Here is a 23,487-nt window from a genome sequence, read left to right on the forward strand (position 1 = left end):
GTTGAACAATTACTAGTACCAATAGTATGCACCATCAAGCATTACTGTGAATATAATAACTCAGATAACATAATTTAAAATTAATTTACTGTTTAAGAAAGAACAGGCTCACTAGAATGTGTTCAGACTGTATACAGCCTGTAGTTTGTTTCTCTTCTTCAGATTTCTTTTGTTCTACAGAGAGAAGAGGATGTCTGTGTTCCTAGGACATTGCTTGTTGTGTTTGGTTTGTTTAGATGCCTTTGTATTCATACTTAAAATGACCCATAACAGAGTTTGTTTAGAAATTAACCAAGACCCACCTAGATCCACTTGTTCATTCGCACTTACTCTGATGAACAAACCAAGCTGACAGGTCTGAATACAACCTTGCAGTCCATGTCTCTGCTGTTAAAGGACCTCTTACCCTCTGCAGTTTTCCAGCGTATCCATACTGGATTGGACCAAATCAGACCAGACACCCCCCCCCCCCCCCCCCCCAAAAAAAATAAATAAATAAATAAAATATTTTCGCTCTGATTGGTTGGCTGTGATTGGACTAGAGTTGTTTGAGTCAGCTTTCAGGTCACAGTTAACTGGGCCATGACACTGGCAGCTGGATTAAACCCAGCCAGCAAAAAGTTTGCTTTTAGCCTGAAACAGAATCAGAGGTCTACCCATGCCAGGAAAACACATACCACCAGGTAAATATGGAGGAAAGTTCTGTACACACAAATGTGTCTGAAATCAAAATAAACATAAAAATACTGTCCCAAAAATTACTTGAGGTTCACTACAGAATATGAGCTTTTTAAACAACTGAAGCAGACATATTATGAAATAAATAAACTTTATGAGTGCATTTGCACATTAATTTGGGGATCTGGAGCTTCAAACATTCAACAAAGTGTGAAACAAGACTTCCTCACTCCTTTAGGATGAAGTATAAAAAGTAGAGGACAGTAAAAGCTGGAGCCCTGAGTCTAGATTCAGCAGCAGATGAAATATGTTTTAATTTGTGCCTCGCTGGAGGGTGAGGTGGTAACTCAAAGGGGGCCATGCACCAATACAATCTTTCTCTCTCTCTCTCTCTCTCTCTCTCTGTCTTGTTTCCTCTCCCCCCTCTCTCTCTCTCTCTCTCTCTGTCTTGTTTCCTCTCCCCTCTCTCTCTCTCTCTCTCTCTCTCTCTCTCTCTCTCTCTCTCAATCTCTCTCTCATTCCCTTTCCCTCCATGACAGACCCTGGCACTCTAGCCATGTTTCCATGGTAACAGCAGCAAGGCTAGAAGAGGCCAAAACTATTGCAGAAGAAAACCTGGAGTCAAACCCTCCATATCCAGCTGTTAAGTGATTGAGGGATCACTTGAAATGGCAAGAAAAAATAAACAAATATATAAACAAATGCACAATCCTGTTCACATTACTTTATTACAGTGTGTACATCTTCATATCTGTAATGACAATGAGACAACACAGCATCATTCTCCCCCCTGAGTAAACAGCCCTGCTCAGAACAAGAGGTTTAATGCACCCGTTCTTTCAAAAAATAATGAACCACAGTTCAACATGTGTCCTCAGCTCTGGTTTTTAGCCAATTCCACTTGGTTCTCTTTCCTCTCCATCCTAGTTTTTGCCATTTTTTACAAGTACACTTATTTCACTGTAGTTTTTGTGTTTGTGTTACTCTGTTTACTGGGTTTACTGCGTATTTAACAGAAAGGACTACAACTGATAGTGATTGTCATGAGCTGTAGCTCTAAAGGACACTGTCACACAAAAGAGCCCGATGAAGAAACTCATGAATACAGCAGAAACATGCAGAATCCTTCTGGAATACTGGCAAACTCTGTGCAATCCAGGGGAATACTGCAGAACCCAGCACTAACCAGCAGAACCCTGTGGAATTCAGCTGAAACTGGTGGAACCCTACAGTAAATGAGCTGGCAGGAAAGAATGCATACATGAAAGAGGAGCAGAGTTAGCCATGCAGGTAAAATAAAATAAAAAAATGAATGAGCAGAGGGCACTGGAGATGACACCCAAATTAATTTTAATTCCAGAAACAAATGTTTCAGTTGTGAGTCAACACAGGACAATTTCATTTATTAATATATCACCCATTACATTCACACAGCTATGCTCATTCCCTATGTTCTTCACCCTGGATCATAACAATATTCATACTGCTAGGTTAATTCACACATACTCATCCTGGAACATGACCATGATACCTTTTCTGAGTTTCAAAATCTCCAAAGAACCTTTACTTTCGCTCCGAGGTCCTTTAACTTCCAGTTACAACATTAACATTAACTCCAACATTACTTTTACTTTCATTCTTAGAACCATTCCTTAGCTATAAAAATGTCCTAGTTTTACAAATCAGTATTTATTTATTTATTTATTTTACTCCATATGCGTTACGTTGCTTGGCATAATGCTACTTTGCCATAATGAAAAAATCTAGAGGGTGGTATGGTGCCGCAGCAGGCAGTGTTGCTGTCACACATCTCCCGGGGGTTTGAGCCCCACTCCAGGTGACTCTCTGTGAGTTTGGTGTGTTCTCCCCGTGTCTGGATGGGTTTCCTCCGGGTGGTCCGGTTTTCTCCCACAGTCCAACAACACAAGTTGGTAGGTAAATTGGCAAACATTAAAAATAATATTAATAGTAAGAATAGATCATTTGCTGTATTTTATTTAAAAAATAGTTACATAAATAGATACAAAATGGCTCCAAATCCATACACACACCCACACCCAGACACACACAAATGAGGGACCAGGATGGCACACACTTCTGATGGACCTCTAAAGACACACTCTTCTGTTATAAGCATATTTAGGATATGGGGCTATTGGTGAAACCATTGGGCACTTTTATTCACACATTCCTGATAAAGGTATTTCTTTCTTGTCCAGTAGTGCTACTAATTGGGAATAATCAGAAAATGTGTACGCTATAACACTATAATAAAACACTATAATAGAGTTAAGCATGGGCACAACACAATAATTGGTATAAACATTAAAAAGCAATAGCGAGCTGCCACATTCCTGAGGGGACCTACACCTTGTTGAATCCACTGCAAAATAAAAATAATGAATCAATAAACATTACTTTTGGATACGTTTTATATTTTGTATCAATCTAAATGACTAAAAGTATGACATGTAAGAACCTCCACAGTGCATCACACGCATCTGGTAATGTGGCAGATATACGCCACTGACAACCACATGAATAGGCTTCTTGTAGTTATATATCCAGCACTTTACAAGATATTCTTGCTTCAATGTGGATGTTTTATGTGTCTTATAGGAAACAAATGATTGTACATCAAGCTAAATGACAGTAGCAAGACAACAAGCCTCTCAGTAGGAGATAAAATGCTAGACATATTCTTGTGAAGCCATTTAATAAAAATAATTATACAATTGATTGCAGTTGATTGGGTTGATACAGCAGTTACTTGTAATGTGCAACACAAAGAGTAGAGAGAGCAGTCTTCTCCACTACAGCAGTGTGTAAGGGCTAATCCTCTCCTAGCCACTAACCTAAGGTCAGTGAGGCTTTTAACCTCATTGTGGATAAGATCATTCTCTAAATAACTCAATGTAAATGTAAAATACAGCAGCAGCTTTAAGGCAGAGGTTATATCCCCCACAAAACTGGTTTTAAATTACTGAGCTGGAAGTGGCAGACCAGAATTCACTTCCCTGCCCATTCTCCGCTCATTTGACTTATTAGAGACACACGGATGAAAGGATTTCACTCTTCTGCCTTCAGGAGGGTTTGATTTGGTGTAAAGGATGGAGAGAATTCACCCTCGGCCATGTGGATAATGAGCAAGGGAAGAGTAAGTGTGTGTGAAGGGAAGCAATTTCCACAGAGATTCACTTCCACCACCATTAGTCAGTGGCTTAAAAACGAAGAAGGATCAGCATACCGCTGTACATTGTCCAAATATGTAGGAACACTTCTTCTAATGAAGGATTTCCAGTACTTTAAGCTACACCCATTGTGGACAATTTGTATAATTCCAATAGAAAGGAATGACATGAAATGGAACACTACAAGCTGCTTCTGTAAAGCTGCAGTCACACTAAATGTTAATCAGTGATATTTTTGCAAGTTAAATCCTATTATTTAATGAAATTCACTGCAGTGAGCGCTCTGATGTTGCAGACTTACAGAGTGAAAAATTTCATTAGCAAAACTCAGCATCAAGTTCATGTTTTGTGCAGTCTGACATGCAAATTGGCACCTATAGTTCTGCTGCTATGATCTTGGTGATCTGATAATCTGATTTTAGGTCATAGCAGTACTATAGATATAAAATCGAGGATTATATATATATATATATATGAAATGTAGTTAGCATCTAACCAGAAGTGCAATATATAACATTATTTACATAATTTACATAAAGTGCAGTTGTGAAATGACATTATGATTATGGATTGTGATTAAAGTGCAGTTGTGATATGACATTGTGATTATGGAAGTTAAAGTAACCATATATACATATTGAAATATAAAACATGTAAACAAAGTAACATTGTGTAGGTGATGCATTAAGTACTGAGGGATACATTAAATAAAACTTTACAGAAGGTGCAATGTAATGATTGTGCAATGTTTGTTTAAAGTGCCTGAATAGTGTTCATCAGGATAACAGCCTCAGGAAAAAAACTGTTACGAAACATGTTAGTGCGGGAACGGAGGCTCCTGTAATGTCTGCCAGATGGTAAAAGGCTGAAAAGTCGATGACTTGGGTGTGTGACGTCCTTGACGATGTTTCTTGCCCTGCCCAGGCAGCGTTTATGGTAGATGTCCTCAATGGTAGGTTATTCGGTGCCTATGATGCGCTGTGCTGTTTTTACCACCCGCTGGAGAGCTTTGCGGTCTGCAGCACAGCAACTGCCGTACCATACAGAGATGCAGTTGGTAAGTATGCTCTCGATGGTACAGCGGTAAAAGTTCACTAGTATCCTGGGAGACAAGTGAGCTTTCTTCAGACTCCGAAGAAAATAGAGGCGCTACTGCTGCTTTTTGATGAGGACGGAGGAGTTCAAGGATCAGGTGAGATCATTGGAAATGTGGAGACCAAGGAACTTGAAACTGGACACCTGATCCACTGCAGATCTGTTGATGTAAATGGGGGTGTGAGCTTGGTTCCTAGTCCGTCTGAAGTCCATGATGATCTCCTTTGTTTTGAGTGTGTTTAGTACCAGGTTATTGTTGTGGCACCACAAGGACAGATGCTGTACTTCATCCCGGTAGGCTGTTTCATTATTATCTGTAATCAAGCCTATCACCGTGGTGTCATCTGCGAATTTGACTATGGTGTTTGAACCATAGGCAGGTACACAGTCATGGGTGAAGAGAGAGTACAGAATCGGGCTCAGAACACAACCTTGTGGAACACCAGTGCTCAAGGTGATGGTTGATGAGTGAAGGTTGCCTAATTTAACAGATTGGGGTCTGTTAGACAGGAAGTCTAAAATCCAGTAGCAGAGTGATGTGCTGATACCCATTTGAGTTCAGTTGAGTTGAGTTGGTTGAGTTTGAGTTGGTTGAGTTTGGATATCAGCATAGACGGAATCACTGTGTTGAATGCAGAACTAAAATCAATGAACAGCATTCTCACATATGAGTTCTGACAGTCCAGGTGGGTTAGTGCAGTGTGTAGTGCTGTTGAGATAGCGTCCTCGGTGGATCTGTTGCTACGATAGGCAAAGTGGTGTGGGTCCAGCATAGCAGGCAGGCAGGAGTTCAAGTGGGAAAAAACTAGTCTTTCAAAGCACTTGGAAATTATTGGGGTGAGTGCAACAGGTCGAAAGTCATTTAACTCTGAAGCAGTAGAGTGCTTAGGCACAGGCACAATGGTGGCAGACTTAAAGATGGATGGTACAGCTGCCTGGGCAAGTGAATTCTCAGTGATTCTGAGTATGATTCTTCTTCATTTGATAGCTCTCCATTGTTTGGTTGCCATTCCACACACAGAGCATCTGAATTTAAACAACCCAGAGAGAACAGCATTTCCCCATGATCGTCGATGGCAAAGCTGCTAAATAAAACAGTTTTTTTCTGTTGCCTTCAGAGCAGTGCAAACTGCAAATGTGTATTGTGGAATTGAGTTCTCTGGAGTAATAATACCTTGGTGTTTCTGATCCAGAACTAATCCTCTAACAATAGTACATGACCTCACTAATACTATCAAATGTTACAGATGATAATTCTTTATAATTCATGGTTGCTGACTGATCCTATTCTGTTTGCTCCACAGATAAGATCTTGAAGAGTTCCCTGTCAGCGAATCATTACGATATATATTTTTGTATGTAGTGCTGCCCTCTTGTGGTTTAGATAATTATTGGCGCCTCCATAAGTTCATATCAATATAAACAGTTACCAACAATGAATGAATGCATGAATGAATAATGTGCCACAAGTATTGTTGCTGCCACAAAGCTCCAGTCACCTGGGATCCTATGTTCAGTCCTTTGCCAAACACCTCACTGCCAAAAATGTCCAAAGGTATTTGTGAGCGATGCCCTGCGATGGATTACTGCCCTGTCCCAATGTGTTCCTGCTTTGCACCCAGTGATTCTGGGCAGGCTCTGTTTCTATTGCAAACCTGAACATGATGAAGCTGGGTCTGAAAGTGAATTAATAATGGGCATATCCCTTTAAAATGAAGGTGGATATTGTTTGATGTATAAAATAGATGAATACCAATTAATTTAGTATTACTGTTATGTTATGGTGCTCTAGTGTCTAATTTCTTATGTTTTGGACTGTTTGGCAGTCACTGTTTGGTCAAATTTATACTTTTGTCTTCATTTTTTATGTGAAAATCTATGAGACATCATCTACAGAACATCTAACATTTAATACCAAATTACTGTTTATTTACTGAAATTATAGCATGTTTTTGATATTTTTCTATTCTAATACCAAAACCATAACAAACAACATGGAACATGTACATTAAAAAATACCATATTTTAGTTGATTCTGACTTATTTTCTCCTTGAAAATCAACACTTTTACACATCACCATAGAGCAGGATATATCAGAGTTTCTCAGGTCTTAGATGAAGCAGTGATGGTCATCTGTAGAGAATATAAATTCAGAGAAGCAACTGGCAGGCTTTAAGGGGAAGGTCAAAAATAGCAGGTCATGTACCAGTCAATAACCGTCCAGTTCCACTGGAGTCAATTAACTCTGAAAGATGGGCAACATTAAAGTGAACTGCACAGACACAAGAACATGAACAGCATCAGAAACCGCCAAAATAAAGTATTCAGCAGTTTCACGGTATATAAATAATTAATTTTTAAAAATTATCTAAATTCGTTTTAGTTTGGGTAACATTTCTCATTTAGAGATTGTTGCAAGAATATTATATGCTCATGAAGCAGGTGCACATGAGCCCAGTGTCACTATGTCCAGTGCCAAGAGTCCAACAAGAGTATAAAGGCCCCAGCATTTTACTGTGTACAGTGGAACTGTATTTTCTGAACTGATAGAGCTCCTGCTAATACTGCAGGCAGCAGGGTTGTGCTACAGGGAGTGTTGTTGCCAGACAGCTCCAGGTTCGTTGGTCCTGGGTTCAACCTTGCCTAGAGTCACTGTTTGTGAGGAGTTTGTTGTGTGCATGGGTGCTCTGGGTGCTCTAGTTTCCTCCCACACCCCAAAAATGTTAGAAGGCAAAATTGTCCACAAGCTCGAATGTGGGTGTGACAGACTGACTGCCTGTCTAGGGTGTTTCCTGCCTTCTCCTATATCCTGTATGCCCAATACCTGATATATAGTGAGGATTCTGGCATGGACTGACTGCCATCACATCATCAAGGTGGATGCTGCACTTTGTGTGTCTATACACTGAAGATCACTGGATTAGCAACACCTACCTTATATCTTCACTCTTTGCCCATTTTATTAGCTCCACTGACCATACAAGAGCACTATAATTTTCCAGTTCACCTTTCTCTTCAGTGGTCAGGAGGCCCCACATGACCACAGCAAAGCAGGTATGATTTGGGTGGTGGATCATTCTCAGTGCTGCAGTGAAACTAACTTGGAAGTGGTGTGTTAGTGTGTGTTGTGCTGGTACAAGTGGATCAGACACAGCTGTGCTGCTTAAGTTTTAACCACTGTGTCCACTCTGTTAGACACACCTACCTTGTTGGTCCACCTTGTAGATGAAAAGTCAGAGACAGTAGCTCATCTGTTGCTGCACAGTTTGGGTTAAGATGAATGGTTTTCTAGTTCTTAATCAGCGGAAACAGGACACTGGACTACTGTCTGTAATAGTAGAACTACAAAGTCCTGCTGTATTTTGCATCTGATAAAATAGGCAAAGTACGTGTTCTTAATTCAGTGATCATTCAGTGCATAGATGTAGGAGTATGTGTAAGGAATAATCCAACATCACTGCCTGATCTCATTTAAATGAATGTTGCAGTGTTCCAATGTTTAGTGTAGAGTGCAGAGCCAAGGGGCTGAATTCTTGATTAATAACCTTCATTAAAGAAAAAAAAAAATCAAAGCCTGTGGCACGTTTATTACAATACTGTCTCCATAAATGTTCAGCATTAAAGCTGAACTGGTGAAAAGCTGAATTCTCAGTCGCAAATTTTTAAGTGCTTTCAGTTTGGGATCAGAAGGCAGGACACACAAGAAAAGCAAAAATAAACATTTTCACAAAATGTACAAAATCACTTTACAGAATCATCTCTAATAAAGTTCAAGCTCAAATCAGGAGAAAAGAATACGGTAAACAAGAGCATAAGATCTACCTGTGAGATTAATACTGCTGTTATTTTGTGGTTTACATTTATTTAACTTATTTTACTGTTCCCAGGAACTGGGTTGTTAAGTGCAGGGATGGTGGGGTACTGTATCAGGAATTGTGAGTTTCTCCCTCAGGAAATGGGGGGTCCCTCTGTAGTAACTGTGTGGTTCTCCCTATGAAAATGTGGGGTTCTAGTTTTAAAAGTGTGTGCTTCCTTCTCAGGAAATTTTTTTTGTTTGTTTTTATTATCATCAGAAACTGTCATTCTACTTCATTCTCATTCAGTAACAAAGTAGTCCGACTTCTAAATTTGTATAGGTCTCCTTTAGTAACTGTGTGGTTCTGCTTCAGGAATGATGTAAAAAATACAGAAACATATAATAAAATCATTTTGCTCCCTAAAAAAATCATGTTTTTTGAGTGTGAAGAAACATTTAAAGAAACATCAAATAATGTAGAGGTGCTTTAACAAAGTAAGGGTTCTTTCTAGAACCTCTACATTATTTGGATGTTAAAACTTACAGAGCCATCCACTTAAATATTCATGACAGAACCAAAGAATCAGATATGGAATCTTCAGATATGAAAGTGTAGCTCCCAGCAAAGTCCCTTAACAGATTCTTTTTGAATATTAGCATTTTCAGGGTTTTGTTCGGGTTTTTTTTTTTTAACCATAGAACCCATGTATTTGCCCTTGGGGTTCCACAAGCATTTGTTTGGTTAATTTTGAACATCTAATTTTTAGGAGTGGAATGGACACCAGCTGGTTAAAGGGTACAGCAGACAGTGGACAGTCCTAAACCTGGAAAAACAAAAACATGCCATTCACACACACACACACACACACACACACACACACACACACACACACACAGATTAGCCATAAGATAATGAACACTTCTTTTTTCTACAATATCCATTGCCTCAGTTCCGCTGATCTTATGTATTTGTAGTCCTGTCATTACCAAATGTAGTCTAAATGTTGCTCTGCAAACTTTTTTTATTCTTCATTGATCAGTTCCATCACATTGCAGGTATTATTTGGGTGGTAAAGGAGGTAGTAATAATTTTATGCGTAATTGCGGTGTGTGTGAGTAGGTGTGTGTGTGAGAGAGCTTTACCTTGAAGGATCTTCATTTGTACTGAATGCTCCCTTTACCTCCACACTGTTCATTTTATTTTCAAATATCCCATAACTCAAAGTAACCTACAAAAATAAATACAGCATATTATACATCGTGTTTATATATGTAACCAATTGCAGACTCTAATTCATCGATTGCTCTGCATACTTTGTTTGGCCCTTAAAGGACCACCACAGAGTTGAAGGATCTGAGAGATGGATCATTCTCAGCTCTACAGAAACACTGATGTGGTGGTGGTGTGTTAGTTTGTGTTACACTGGTAAGAGTGGATCAGACACAGCAATGCTAGTGGAGTTTTAAACACGGTACCAAGTCACTGTAAACACTATTAGACACATTGTGTTAGTCCACTTTTATAGATGTAAGGTCAGAGTATACTTGTACCAGTCTAACATACACTAACACACCACCACATCAGTGACATTATATGCATAGCATCATTGTCATTATCTTCTCTTTGCTACACCAAAATACAGTTAATTCTCACTAGTCTGGTGTCTCATTTGTCCCCATCTTAAATTTCTTAACTGTATACAGTCTCACCTCACAGTTTTGTCTATCTCATGTGTATAGTGATGCAGCCTTACCTGTGTGAGTATATCTCCATGTGAGAGCAGTAGCAGGTTCTCCAGGTGGGAGTGGAACAATTTGCTGTGTATCATTGAGATGCCCAGACGCTTCTCCACGATGAAACCAACCACACAGTCATCCGGCAGTCGTATTACGCTGGAGGTGTGTTCAAACATTTGACCACTGTTTAAGTAAACAATAACAATAGAACACATTTAATTCACATTTTATCATATAACAGTTCAGCAAGCCTGAGGCAACTGGCTGCTAAGTATTTTTCAGGTATTTCCCTTATATCAGCTCAACACTGTTTGAGGAGAACTTTAACTGTCCAGTTCTGTTTTATTAGCTATAAAAACATACATGGCCTCTACTGTAGATAGAAGGTTTAGTCACATAGTTTGTGCTGGAGGGCGGCACGGTGGCGCAGCAAGTAGTGTCGCAGTCACACAGCTTCAGGGACCTGGAGGTTGTGGGTTTGAGTCCCGCTCCAGGTGACTGTCTGTGAGGAGTTTGGTATGTTCTCCCCGTGTCTGCGTGGGTTTCCTCCAGGTGCTCCGGTTTCCTCCCACGGTCCAAAAACACACGTTGGTAGGTTGATTGGTGATTCAAAAGTGACTGTGAGTGTGTGTGTGTGTGTGTGTTGCCCTGTGAAGGACTGGCGCGCCCCCTGCCTTGCGCCCAATGATTCCAGGTAGGCTCTGGACCACCCGTGACCCTGAATTGGATAAGCGGTTACAGATAATGAATGGATGGAAGTCTCTCTGGCCTATACAAGGTTTACATGTCACACTTGGTGCGCTTGGAATCAGGAGCAAGCAGGCACTAAAGAAACTACCCTGCTCTAGGTACCAGATTAAATAGATTAAATCCTAATTAAATAGCAAAAAAGCTGAGTTGAGTATAAGGTTAAATTACTTTTTGCTGCCACTGTGGTGGTAACCTCAAGGGTACATTTTGTACATGTACGTTCAGTTAGGGAACATAATTGTACCATATTTTATATTAATTGTAGATTTAAGCATTGTGATGATTTCATATGCCCAATTCATCTCTAAGATTTATGTTATGTTTTTATATTTTACACAGTTCTCTAATGGACGTTTACAAATACTCACCTCTCTTTCTGGAGTCTAAAATATAATGTAACTTTAGGAAACAAAACTGGACTTAATTGTACTTTAAAAGGTAAATTTACACTATTTGTACCTTTAGTGACCAATAATGTACCTCTACAGTACCTTTTTTCTGAGAGTGTACAGTAGGTTTCCTCCAGTGGAAAAATGCCGTAAGAGATCTCTGCATTGTATAGCATTGTCCTGAGTGATAAATGAAATTGAGGGCCACACATCCAAATTACAGATAACTATGGCATCACTTGGGTTCAAACTCACAACTCCTGGTGATAGGGAAACTCTTAGAATACCTGTTTATGAAAGGTATGGATATTCATATAGTAAAAATAGTTCAAATATCTCACCTGGCCCAAGGAGCCATCTTCTTAGTGAGTCTCCTGTTGAGACAGAACCCTGCTCCTCCTGTAGCGAACCAGAAACTCACTTCACGCTGTGGAGACAAACACAAACTGGCTAAAACTCACATTGGTTTTATCAGAGGAGAACAATATTTTTGCTTTAATGTTTAAGGCAAATAAATGTTTCAGACACCTAATCTTATTTCTTCTAAAAGGAGCCTGTTCCTCTTTAACACAGTATGTCTCTTCTATTGTAGAAGAGCTATATGCTAGATCTTGCAACATTGCTGTGCAAATTTGATGGCAAGCATTAGTGAGTTCAGATACTGTTGTATGATTAGTTCTGGATCACAAATATCAATTATCTTATCTCAGATGTATTAGATGGCATTCCATTTTTCCAGAGAGAACAGTTCCACTGTTTCATGTTGCAGCGCTGGATTATTTTATATCCCTATGATGGGCTCCTAGCATTCAGAATGATGACCTTTTTGGCTCTGCAAAATGGGCAGGGCAAAGTTCAGCCCATAGTACTGGAGATGTAAATAACCCATGAACTACCTTAAAAAATAAATAAATAAATAAATAAAAAACACAGCAAATGATGTATAACAACTAATCTAACCTCCTGATTGACAGTGCATTTTATGATTATCCAGCTTTTTTATAATCAGCTTGAACTTTACAGTACAAAATTTCATGTTGACACATTGTTACCATGTTTCCTTCATTTTGGAATTACAGTAATGCTGTACAAAGCCCTGCCACATCAAGGCACCATGGCCAAAGCAGCAACACTACTAATCATGGAAGTGAATTTGCATGTCAAAGTTCACTAAACATGAACCCAGGGTGCTGTTTCATTTGTGAAATGTATTTAGCCGGATGTCCCTTTGCAGGACTCTCAAGTCTTGAATTAGCGACCTATCAGGCAATCAGAAAACAGGATTTCTTGTTACCGGGTGAGGTCTGAAATAGGTTTCAGCTGCAAGCACGCATGCGCAGCAAACGTAACATATGCTCTGAGTGCGGGCACAAGTTGTGGACAAGCTGAAGGTGCAAGAGAACCGTCGGGATCTATATATTGTCACTCCAAGCAAACTTGAAAACTTCAGAGCCCTGTCCCTTTGTGACAAATTATAATCTAATGAATGGGATTTTGCTTGCATAGTTTTGATGGCAAAAATCTAGTGTGAGAGCAGCTTAAGACATGATTTCTTAAAATATAATTGTTGATTTAATGGTGGTGACATTCTGATTGGTTCCGGTTGAATAAACGCTGGCGCATTTTTAGCTTTGTTTTGTTTGGTTGAAACATTTTAGTGTTTTACCTTTTTTTCGCCTAAGCTATGGACTGTCATTGCTTTATTGACTGGATTCATAAACACTATAGTACAATCCAGCGAATATTGTATAAAACCGAAGCTCCTTAGATTTTACCTTGCCTTTTGGACTTTAAATTTGATCCATCTAACACAAGCGTCAGCGGCTGTTCCACTTTGTTGTCACTTGGTCAGCTGCTCCACTTTCTCAAGCTAATTTCCTGTACACTGAATTAGAGTGGTGGTTCGCCGTTTTGGTAACGTGCTTTTACGAGGTTATCGGAAAGCTATGAGGTTTTTATACGCGCTGCTTATCCTGGTCTGGGTTATTGGACGTATTCCAGGGCTTTAACCCTGTGACGGTCTTCCATTTTTAAACCGGGAAATGATTCAGTATTTAATGCCGGTTTTTGACTGTCAAGAAGTATTCTACTTTTGAAGTCCTTCTTTGCATCGTGGAACTGCCTTGTACTGTGTTCTTGTGTATCGGCCCCCAAGTTCAACAGGGATTTTTTTACAAGACTTCTCTTTAACAGTTAACTTGCCTAGTACTGATAAAACCTAGATTCTTGGAGATTTTAATTTCCTTGTTTGCTGCCATACCAAACCTTTAGACAGAATTTCTGCATCTTATTAACTAGTTTAACTTCTTAGTCTGTTATGGGCTCTACACATGAGCATGGGCATACTCTTGATCTGGTAATTTTATTTTGATTGTGTGTAATGTTGATATACCAGATGTATGCTTGTCTGACCACAAGCCTGTTTTGTTTTATGTGAACATCCCACACTCACTTTCAAAGCACACTCCATCTGCACATTTTTTTTCATACTATAACACAGCAGTCAGCCAGTCAGTTTTCAGCTGACCTTGCATCCGTAGCTAATTCTGTTGAAAATCCTCCTAAAGACACTACCACAGATGATTTGATCAACCTTTTTAATCGCACATGTGGCAGAATTCTGAACATGATTGCTCCTTTTAAACCTAGAAAGCACGCACTGTTAACTCAGCCCTGGTTTAATAATGATATTTAATGGTTGTTTCAGTGTTGCTGCACTGAAACTATGGAACAATCTTCCATTGTTCATAAAGTCCTCTCCCACATTAGAAATTAAGACAAATTTAAAAAATCATTTATTTGCCTTGGCATCAGAGATAGTGTGGTCCTGATTAATATTTTAACTATTTTATTTATTTAAATTATGCCCTTTATTAATTCTATTTTTAGAATAGGAAATCTCACCATGTCTAAATTTATAATTTATTCTTAAGTTGGTTTTCTTACTTTACAGCACTTTGGCTGACACTTGTCTTTGTGCTATATAAATAAAGATGTCTTAACTGTTTTCACATTAATTCTAATATAAGATGCTGCATCCTTTTGTATCAATGCAAGAATGAAAGAATTTGAGAATTTTTTTACTAATTAGTCCAAGCAAGTAACACAGGTCGGAAAGCATCATTAAATCTGGACACACACAAATCTGTGGCCTAAGAGAACTCTACAAGGTTGAAGCAATCACAGAGAAAGTGAGCAATGGAGAGATGGGTAATGATAGACCGTGTGAAATACTCACGGTTCTGTTTCCCTCTAGAATTTCCTGCGCTCTCATTGGTCGATCCAGACTGGGTTTGCCGACATAAACATCAGCATCCAGAGGGAAAGAGGAGAGAAGATTTACCAGTGGCTTTGGGTTCAGATAGTTATCATCATCCACGTGACACAGCCATCTGTATTTTTACATAAAAACATTTGTTTTTAGAAAATAACTATAGAGCTGTAATGTCTAATAAGAGTCAAAATGCATGAAAAAGCTAGTTTTATTTTATATTGTATATTCATATTTTGCTACCACTGCAACATTAAGTAAACTATTTTCCTATTATAATGGAAAATACAATATTATTATACAAATAATGTATTAGTTAAGAAGGTTAGTGTAGTGAACCAAATTAATGCTGTAGTAAACTACAGGATTCTATATCAGATTAGTGATATATTAAATTATAATAATGTTTAGTAAAAAAGATTTTCACAGTAGTCTGTAATAAAGTAACAGTGCTGTAGTAAACTAAAGTTCCAGTAAACCATATTAGCACTTTAGTAAACAAGTCTAAGGTTGTAGTAAAACTTAATGCTGTGGTAAACAACACTAAGACGTAAACCAGATTAGAACAATATTTACGTAAACCAGATTAGTGCTGTACAAGACTAAATTAATATTGTAGTAAACCACAATTGTTGAACTAGATTAAGATTGTAGTAAATGTAGTAAATAACACAACAAGTCAAAGTTTTTAATAAACTAATTTAAATAATTAATGCTGTAGTAAAATAGATTAAGGTTGTAGTAAAATATATATTCTCTGGTCAGCTAGTTTAATATTGCAACAAATCAGTGCTGTATTAAACCAGATTTCTACTACAGAACACAGGATATAGAGATAAGTTAATCACATAATTGCAATTAATGAAGTAGATTAGCGTCATAGAATATTATGGTTGTAGTAAAGTGGTTTAGTGTCTTAGTAGATTATATTAGCAATTTAATTAAGTGATTTGCACTGTAAAGCGTAATAAAACTTGAGTAAACTTGATTAGCTTTAAATGTAATTAAAATGGTTAGATTTACTCTTTGTTGGAGGCCATGAAGTGGTGAAACTCAGCAGCCATCTTACAGGACAGAGCCTGATGACTGTGTTCAGGAGAGCAACCAGTAACAATGATGTTAAACCCTACACACACACATACACACAAACACAAAACCAATAATTAATAATAAATTGTGATCCATGTCCCTAAATAGAAACTAATGACTAACTTCAGCTCCAGCTTATCTGAATGAGTGATGAAGTACTATGAAAGTCCTATGAAAACAACGTGTGTTTAAAGTTAGGTTAGAGTTAGACTAGTCTCAGCCACAGACGCTCCGCCTACAAGTTGACAAAGAGTCTGATATTTATAGCGTGTTAATCTGACCATACTGTCATGATTCAGTCAGTTGCATTCTGATTGAATCTCTGTATCCGTGTATATGCACTTCCACATGGGTCCTTTTGCATGTCAGTCAGATTTCTTTTCCTGCAGTAGTAGGTTTTCGTAGTAGTTTTAGGCCATGCTAAGTGAGGAAAAGTACCATGCAAGACTAGGCTTAGACAGGTAACGGTCTTAGTTAAGAGTCAACATAAGGAAGGAAATGAAATATCCCCAAAAATACTTCCAGGGTGTGTCCCCGCCTTGCGTCCCGTGATTCTGGGTAGGCTCCAGACCCACCATGACCCTCAATGAATAAGCGGTTACAGACAATGAATGAACACATGGAAGCACATTTGTGCATTTATCTTACCTCTAGAGCTAATGTCCTCATCTGGAGTGTCCGTGAAGATATAGGTCTGTGTAAACAAAATATTGCATGAATAAATACAGAAATACTACTTAATTTATGCATCTTACAATTATTTAGAAAATAGATCAGTGTGAGTGGCCCTCTCTTTGGGAGATGGTGAGTTTGAATCCCAGGGATGTCAAAAGGCTTGTTCGACTTAAGCAGGTGCTGCAGAGTGATGACAACAGAGCTTAATCCTCATTGGTTAGAAATTCCACTGACAACTTGTGTATAACGTGTTTAGTTTCATTCTACAATGTAAATCTACATTATCTTTTTTTTACAAAAAACACTGTATAATTCCTTGTTCTTGCTTAGCAAGTTTATATACTTTATAATTTTAATTATGATGTATTTTATGTCATGAAATGCCATTGAGATGTGCCAGAGCTCACAAGAGCCGCAGGTGGCTGTGCATTTTAACGTCTGTACTCTAACCTATCTTCCCAAATGCAACCAGCTACTTTTGCTGACCACCAAGTTGAGGCGCAGTTCATCTTGAAGGAGCCTACAGTTATCCATAATGAGGGGCGGGGAGAATGATCTGGTTTGGAACAGAGAAATTAAACTTTGTGTGTGAAAGATCATGTATGAGTCAAATTTCAACACTTTTGTTCCACTTCCTGTCTCTGTACACTTCCTCTCACTGAAGAACTTCCTGATACTGTTTTCATACACATTGCTGCTTCCTGTTGCCACAAATGAGAGACTCACTAGTGTATTAGTAATAGAACTGGTACTATTACCTTCACTGTACAACAATAAAAATACACCTATCAACATAAAAATACATTTTTTGTGTGTGCAGTGCTAGGGATGTTTTTTCAGCTGTAAAGAGCTGCTCAGTGTCGTTTCTCTTTGATGAACAGTGTTAGTTTCTTAGTTTTTCATTGTACAGAGCTGCAGATTTTCCTCTGGGTAGTGGATAGAAAATAGGTATTAAATAATATATTCAGTTTTAGTCTTTAGCATCACTCTAAATGGAAACAGTGAGTGCAAATTAGGGGTGGGTTGTTAATGACAGCACTGAGACTACATGATCTTCCCAACACCTCCATTATCTGTCCAGGCTCCAACAGTGTCCAACCAATCTAACCATCCTTCTCATATTGAGTGGGGGACATTCTTCAGCACCTCAGGCTAAACTGTATACTATTCAGAGATAAGAGTTAACACTATGGCTGAAATAAAACACACACAGAGTGTGTGGAACAATTGTCCAGACTAGACTAGAAGAGAGATAATACCCTGTGGACACCTACTCACCCTGCATATCTTCTAAAGTGAAGGGTTTTAATCAGGGGGTTGTTCCTTTTTACTGCAGTGGGACTCTATTTTTTTAAGAAAGGCTTTACACTAGATTCAGGAACATTGGTGTGAGGAGTTGATGGCATTCAACCATGCGTGTTTAGGTACTGATGTTAAGTGATTATTTCTGGATCACAAATGCCACTTCATATCATCTAAAATATATTTGTGCTGAGATGTTTTAAACACCTTTAGCTTAAACTTTCTAATAAGCATGCTGATCTTAGGCTCATGTACAGCCTTTTCAGAAGGTCAAAGTCATGCACAGATATACACATAAAATAAAATTTTGATGTATGGTCTATCTAAAGTTAAATGCTTAAAGGACATATTGACGCCTATGTAAATTTAAGTTGTACATGTGCATTTTACATTTCATGACCTAACCCCAAAGATTTATAGAGAATAAACTCAGATATTCACATGGTCCTTGGTCCTGGAGATCCATGTGTCCAGTAGGAGCGAGAGGCGGTTGCTGTGGAAACGGCCCGTGGTCTTCACAGCAATGAAAACATCATGTTGTCTAAGAGGTTCTCTATGCTTGTTCTCCTCCTTCGGACTGAAGACAGAATATATCCGCAGTTGCAGGAAAATGATGAAAACAAGGACGGACACAAGCGCCAAAGGAAAAGCACGGAACAACCTCCTCATGGTCATCATAACAACAAGGGGTCCGATCACATCTTTAATGGCCTCAAGTCTTTTTAACTAGAACAATGCATGCTGCGCCAGGGCATCATGAATATCAGGGTCTGAAACACCCAACGAGATGAAATGCCCAAGAGATCTCCATGCAAATGGTACCAGGATTGGGTTAAAGTTACTGCTGTAAGGTATCAGAGGGAAGAGATATAGTTAGAGAGCTAGAGATAATGTTACATAGCTGAAATGTTACAGTTAAGTCTACAAATGCTACTGGTAAAAAATAGTTGTGTTATAGCTACAGATAGAGCTACATAGTTAAACCATTAAACAATATTCATAGAGGTAAAGTTCTAAATGTTTTAGTAAAATATAGGTTTCAAGCACAAAATATGACCACTGAAGCTATACTGTTAAGACTTTTAAATACTGTAGTTTAGATTATAGTTGGTAATGTTAACACTGCAGTTTGAACTTTGGTTGATATAGCAAGAGTTTAATAGTTAAAGTTATAGTTTTTTAGTTTAATAGTACTGTCAAATCGGCAAGTGATTTAAAGTTGTATAGCTAAAGATAGTTATGGCTATCACTACAGTCAGAGTTACATATTAACATTATTGGTGCTATAGCTTAGTTGAAATTTTAAATGTAATAGCTGGTACAGTTAGTATTGTAAACAATATAATTATATATTATATATTTACTATATATTGTTAAAGGTATATGCACATAACTAAAGCCATATGGTCAAATAAATATTTAAATATATGTAGTTAAATGTGTTAAAGAGCACATACCGATTGTTTCAGGCTGATGTAGCGTGACTCCTCACACTTCCTCTGTTCACTACAGCAGCTCAAACAGTTTCAGAGCATTTCCTCATTCAGTCTCTCAGTCAGCAGTTTGAACAGTAGCAGAGCTATGGATAAGAGTGGAATAAATGGCGATAATCCATACCTTTTGCAGAAGGATCATGTAATGATACTAAAAACGCAAAAAGTAAAGTAGCTTAAAAATGGCAAAAATACAAAAACAAATTCTGGACTGCTGAGAACAGCAGAAGGACTAAAATACAATACTAAAAAGTGTGTATGTGCTGGATGAGGGAGGGCCAAAATGCACCACACAAACCCTCAGACACATACACACACACACACCATTGGACAGATGCTCTCGCACACTCACACACACACACATACACACACAGTTTCCTCTGGCTGTTAATCCTGAACAGGTTTCCCTCTGCACTTGCACAATCCCACTTAGAGAGGCTTCAGTTTACACACTGGTGATTATTATGGAGTGTAAATCTGTAAATCTGTGGCTGAAATATTTTTTAAGGAAACAATTTATTACATCATTAAATGAGAAGAAAATTCCACAATGTCAGAGTAGCACATGGGAGGCTGTAGAGCCCTCTAGCCCATACTTGGCATTGGGTATGGTATGTTCTTTTTCATTCAATATTTTTCCATAAGAGTATACACATTGCACACTTTGGAATTTACAGTAAATAGTTGTACTCTTCAGTGACTCTACTTGGCCCAACCACCAAATGAAGGGTATTAGTGATCATTTAAGAAGTCCACATTTTCTATGATGATGTAGGCATGCAGTTAGTGACATGCAATTCACCCACAGTCAGGTTTCCAGAAATAGTTGGGATATTTTGTAAAATGCAATTAAAAATAAAGAATTAGTTAATCCACTTGAACATTTCACTGACCAGTTTTATTATGTTTAGATTTGGTGCTTAAAAAAAGTCCAAAAAAAGTTGGGATCAAAGTATATTTATCATTGTGTTACTATCAATTTTTGTTTGATTAACCTTTTTAATCAATTGGGACCAGAGGATACTAATTGGTTTGCAAGAAAATTCTTGCCAATTCTTGTTTGAAACGGGACAAAAAAAAATTTGGGCTATATTTATAGCATGGCAGTTTTCTTGAAATGCCATCTGAGGACTCAAAGACATTCAGCTGTGATTTTCAACCTTGCCTAACGTGGAGTGATTTTTCACTGGGATTGATTCTTCTCTCAAAATTATGTACATTAATGGTGAAAGACGATTTATTGTCAAGTTGCATTGAGAATTTTTCTTTTTTTTTCAATTTTCTTAAGAGATTTGGCAGAGAGGTGAGGTTTTGAATAAGCGTACGTAGGATGTTCATTTTACACATTTTATATCAACCTGTTTATAGTGTTTCAAAAGAGTGTTGCTTACATATATTGTATAGTATTTTTAAATTTAAAATTATTTTAAAGTGGTTGTGTGTATCATATTCTTCACATTTGATATTTACAATATACAAACAAGTTTTGTCCAGTTTACAAACAAGTAAATATTTTCTTTGAACTTTTGTCCGTTAAGTAAAACTTCTTTAAATAAATAAATAAAGCAAATCACAGGTAAATATTTTTATTGCCTTTTACAAACATGTCGTGGTAATTGACAACATTAGGGGTAAACAAGCAAGTTTATTTTTTTCTGTAAGCTATGACTTTAAGACACAGTTTGATTATGTAACGCTCAGATTTGGGTACTAAAGGGGACAACTGACAGCATCAGCAAGGGAGAACACCTTTGTTTGTTTGTGGTTTCTCAGAGTTCTCCCCTTTCCTCCATTCATCTCTTTCTCTTGGTGCCCAGCTGCCTCCTTTTCTCCTTGCTCCCTTGCTCATGCTCCCTCGAGTAAACACTCGGCATCGCTTTACCATCACATGAAAAGAGTCTTTAACACAGTGTCCACACTGTTTACACAAAGGCTCCAGTTCTGGAGGGTAGCAGTCCACAATGATCCACACAAAACAGTATCAGTACAGCGCCCCCTAGTGCTGGGATCAGTATCATAATTTAGAATAGTATCATTTATTAAAAATTAAGGTAATAAAAATTAACATCCACACTGGGTCGTGTCTTGCACAAAGGCTCCAGGGCAAAGTGGTCTGCTGAGGAACAATATCAACACAGTACAGACAGTGGTTCAGAATGAGTGTAAATACTGTAAAATAGTATAATAATATTTATCAGGAATATTATGGTTAGACAATTTATATCCATAACCTCAAGCAGATTTTTTGGGGGAAAATGTCAGTATAGTTCCACTATAGACAAGGCTGGTATTTTTAATATTTAAACCCAGTAAGTGTGTTGCAGTCATAATTTAGACACTAGGAATCTCTATTTAAAATAAATAAATAAATTAAATGTTTGGAAGAAGATTCTAAGATGTTTTGCTAAAATAACATACTTATTGAGTTTAACGTGGAGCTTCGTTTTTGTAGTGTGTTAATCCATCCGTCCAGAGCAAGGGATTAAGTGTCTGAAATGTGGGAAAACCCGAGGGGGGAGAGCGAGAGAGAGAGAGAGAGAGAGAGAGAGAGAGAGAGAGAGTTAGGAGGTTCCGGTTTGGCTTAAAAACCCAACAATCCCCCCTCTATCAGAACTCTCCATCTAAAACCTGGATCTGAGCTTATATCACATAACACAGACCACACAGACTTTACACACACTATACTTTGTAAACATTATACATGTAGTGTATAAACATTGTGTACACATATAGTAACCACTACCCCTAGTAACATACACACTGTAAACACTATTACAAACTGTGTTCTGTCCTGATATTTTGTTCTCTGTACTACATTATTTGTTTCCTTCTCTCCTTTTTTACTATTCACTTATTAATGCTGATTTGTGGCATTAGGGGTGCCCCAGCTATGAAGGCTGGGATAACTGCAATTAGTCGACTCCGGAGCAAACACTTTCTGTATCTTTATATTTATTTGTTTATTTTATTATTATTATTCTCTGTGTATTTGTTTGAGCTCAACCCTGAAACCAGTTTCCATACTGCTGTATATGAACAACTGAGAACAACTAATTATGGTTAGTGCGTATTTTTCTGCTATATCTTGCAATTATGCTGAATAAATATGATCATATAATCATCACATAAGCATTAACATCTTGCCATGTGTGTTTTGCTGTGCTGGTCTGGCAGCTTGGTTGGTGTTTTTGCAAATGTATTTATGTACAACCAGGGGCAGCGCTAGAAATCTTGGACTCCATGAAAAATTACAATTTTACAAATAGTTATGAGCAACTATTGCTAGGCTACTTAATATGGAGTTCATTCAATTCAAATGTTCATGTGTTGAGAGAACTTGCATGCATCACAGTGTCAGTATGGACGTATAACAGATTCTGTGTTATGCACATCATGGATTCTCCGGCAAACATCATCAGTAATCAAGACAAAACAGTTATTAGGATGAAAATTATGTAGGCTAATATTTTATCTTAGCCTAGTAATTTATCACACAAGTTCAGCTTTCTAGCACCTGTACATTTGAGATCCTTTGAAAATACGGTTTGTGAGTTATGTTTGGGACTAGGGAGGGTTTTGTCTCCCATAGAGTTCAATGTGATTCAGAGCGTGCAAAGTTTGTCAAAAATTTGTTCTGTGATTAACTCGTCATGACAAAATCAATTATTGCTCAAACTGCAGCTCGATCCCCAGAGTGTCCTTGTCACTACGGTTTGCTTAGTTAAAAATTTTGAGCTATAAGCATTTGTTTGGAGGGTGTACCCCTTGTAGGAATTCATTGAATTCTGAATATCTCAGTCCTTCAGCTGTGTGTGCGTGTGTGTGAGAGAGAGAAATGGAGGGGGGGGGGGTCATTTGTAAGGTGGAAATCCAAATAACGTTGTTGTTTTTAATGTGGACATCTTAATAAAATCATGGGTTACTTAAAGTGGAATTTTTAAAAAGGTGGCAATCAAAATGTATTGGTGGTCTTTTTAAGGTTTTAAAGGTTATTTGAAGTGATCATTTATTTGAGGTGGG

The 23,487-nt window shown here is 38.0% G+C and overlaps 1 protein-coding gene across 2 annotated transcripts; it reads right to left on the reverse strand.

Moving 5' to 3' along the window:
• Positions 1–8,543: 8,543 nt before the first annotated feature.
• Positions 8,544–19,699, reverse strand: LOC136678678 (beta-1,3-N-acetylglucosaminyltransferase manic fringe-like). 2 transcript variants are annotated; one of them, XM_066656769.1, is made up of 9 exons: positions 19,432–19,699; positions 18,416–18,815; positions 16,646–16,691; positions 15,932–16,034; positions 14,876–15,029; positions 11,979–12,064; positions 10,516–10,681; positions 9,905–9,990; positions 8,544–9,585 (listed from the first exon to the last, which is right to left on the reverse strand). In XM_066656769.1, exons 2-9 carry the CDS (start codon positions 18,650–18,652, stop codon positions 9,525–9,527), a joined length of 939 nt encoding a protein of 312 aa, XP_066512866.1. In that variant the 5' UTR covers positions 18,653–18,815; positions 19,432–19,699; the 3' UTR covers positions 8,544–9,524. The 2 variants fall into 2 exon arrangements, with proteins under 2 accessions (XP_066512866.1, XP_066512865.1); XM_066656768.1 differs by having other exon boundaries at positions 18,416–18,818.
• Between the last annotated feature and the right edge of the window lie 3,788 nt (positions 19,700–23,487).

This window comes from Hoplias malabaricus, chromosome Y (genome assembly GCF_029633855.1).
Source record: "Hoplias malabaricus isolate fHopMal1 chromosome Y, fHopMal1.hap1, whole genome shotgun sequence".
Lineage (NCBI taxonomy): Eukaryota > Metazoa > Chordata > Actinopteri > Characiformes > Erythrinidae > Hoplias > Hoplias malabaricus.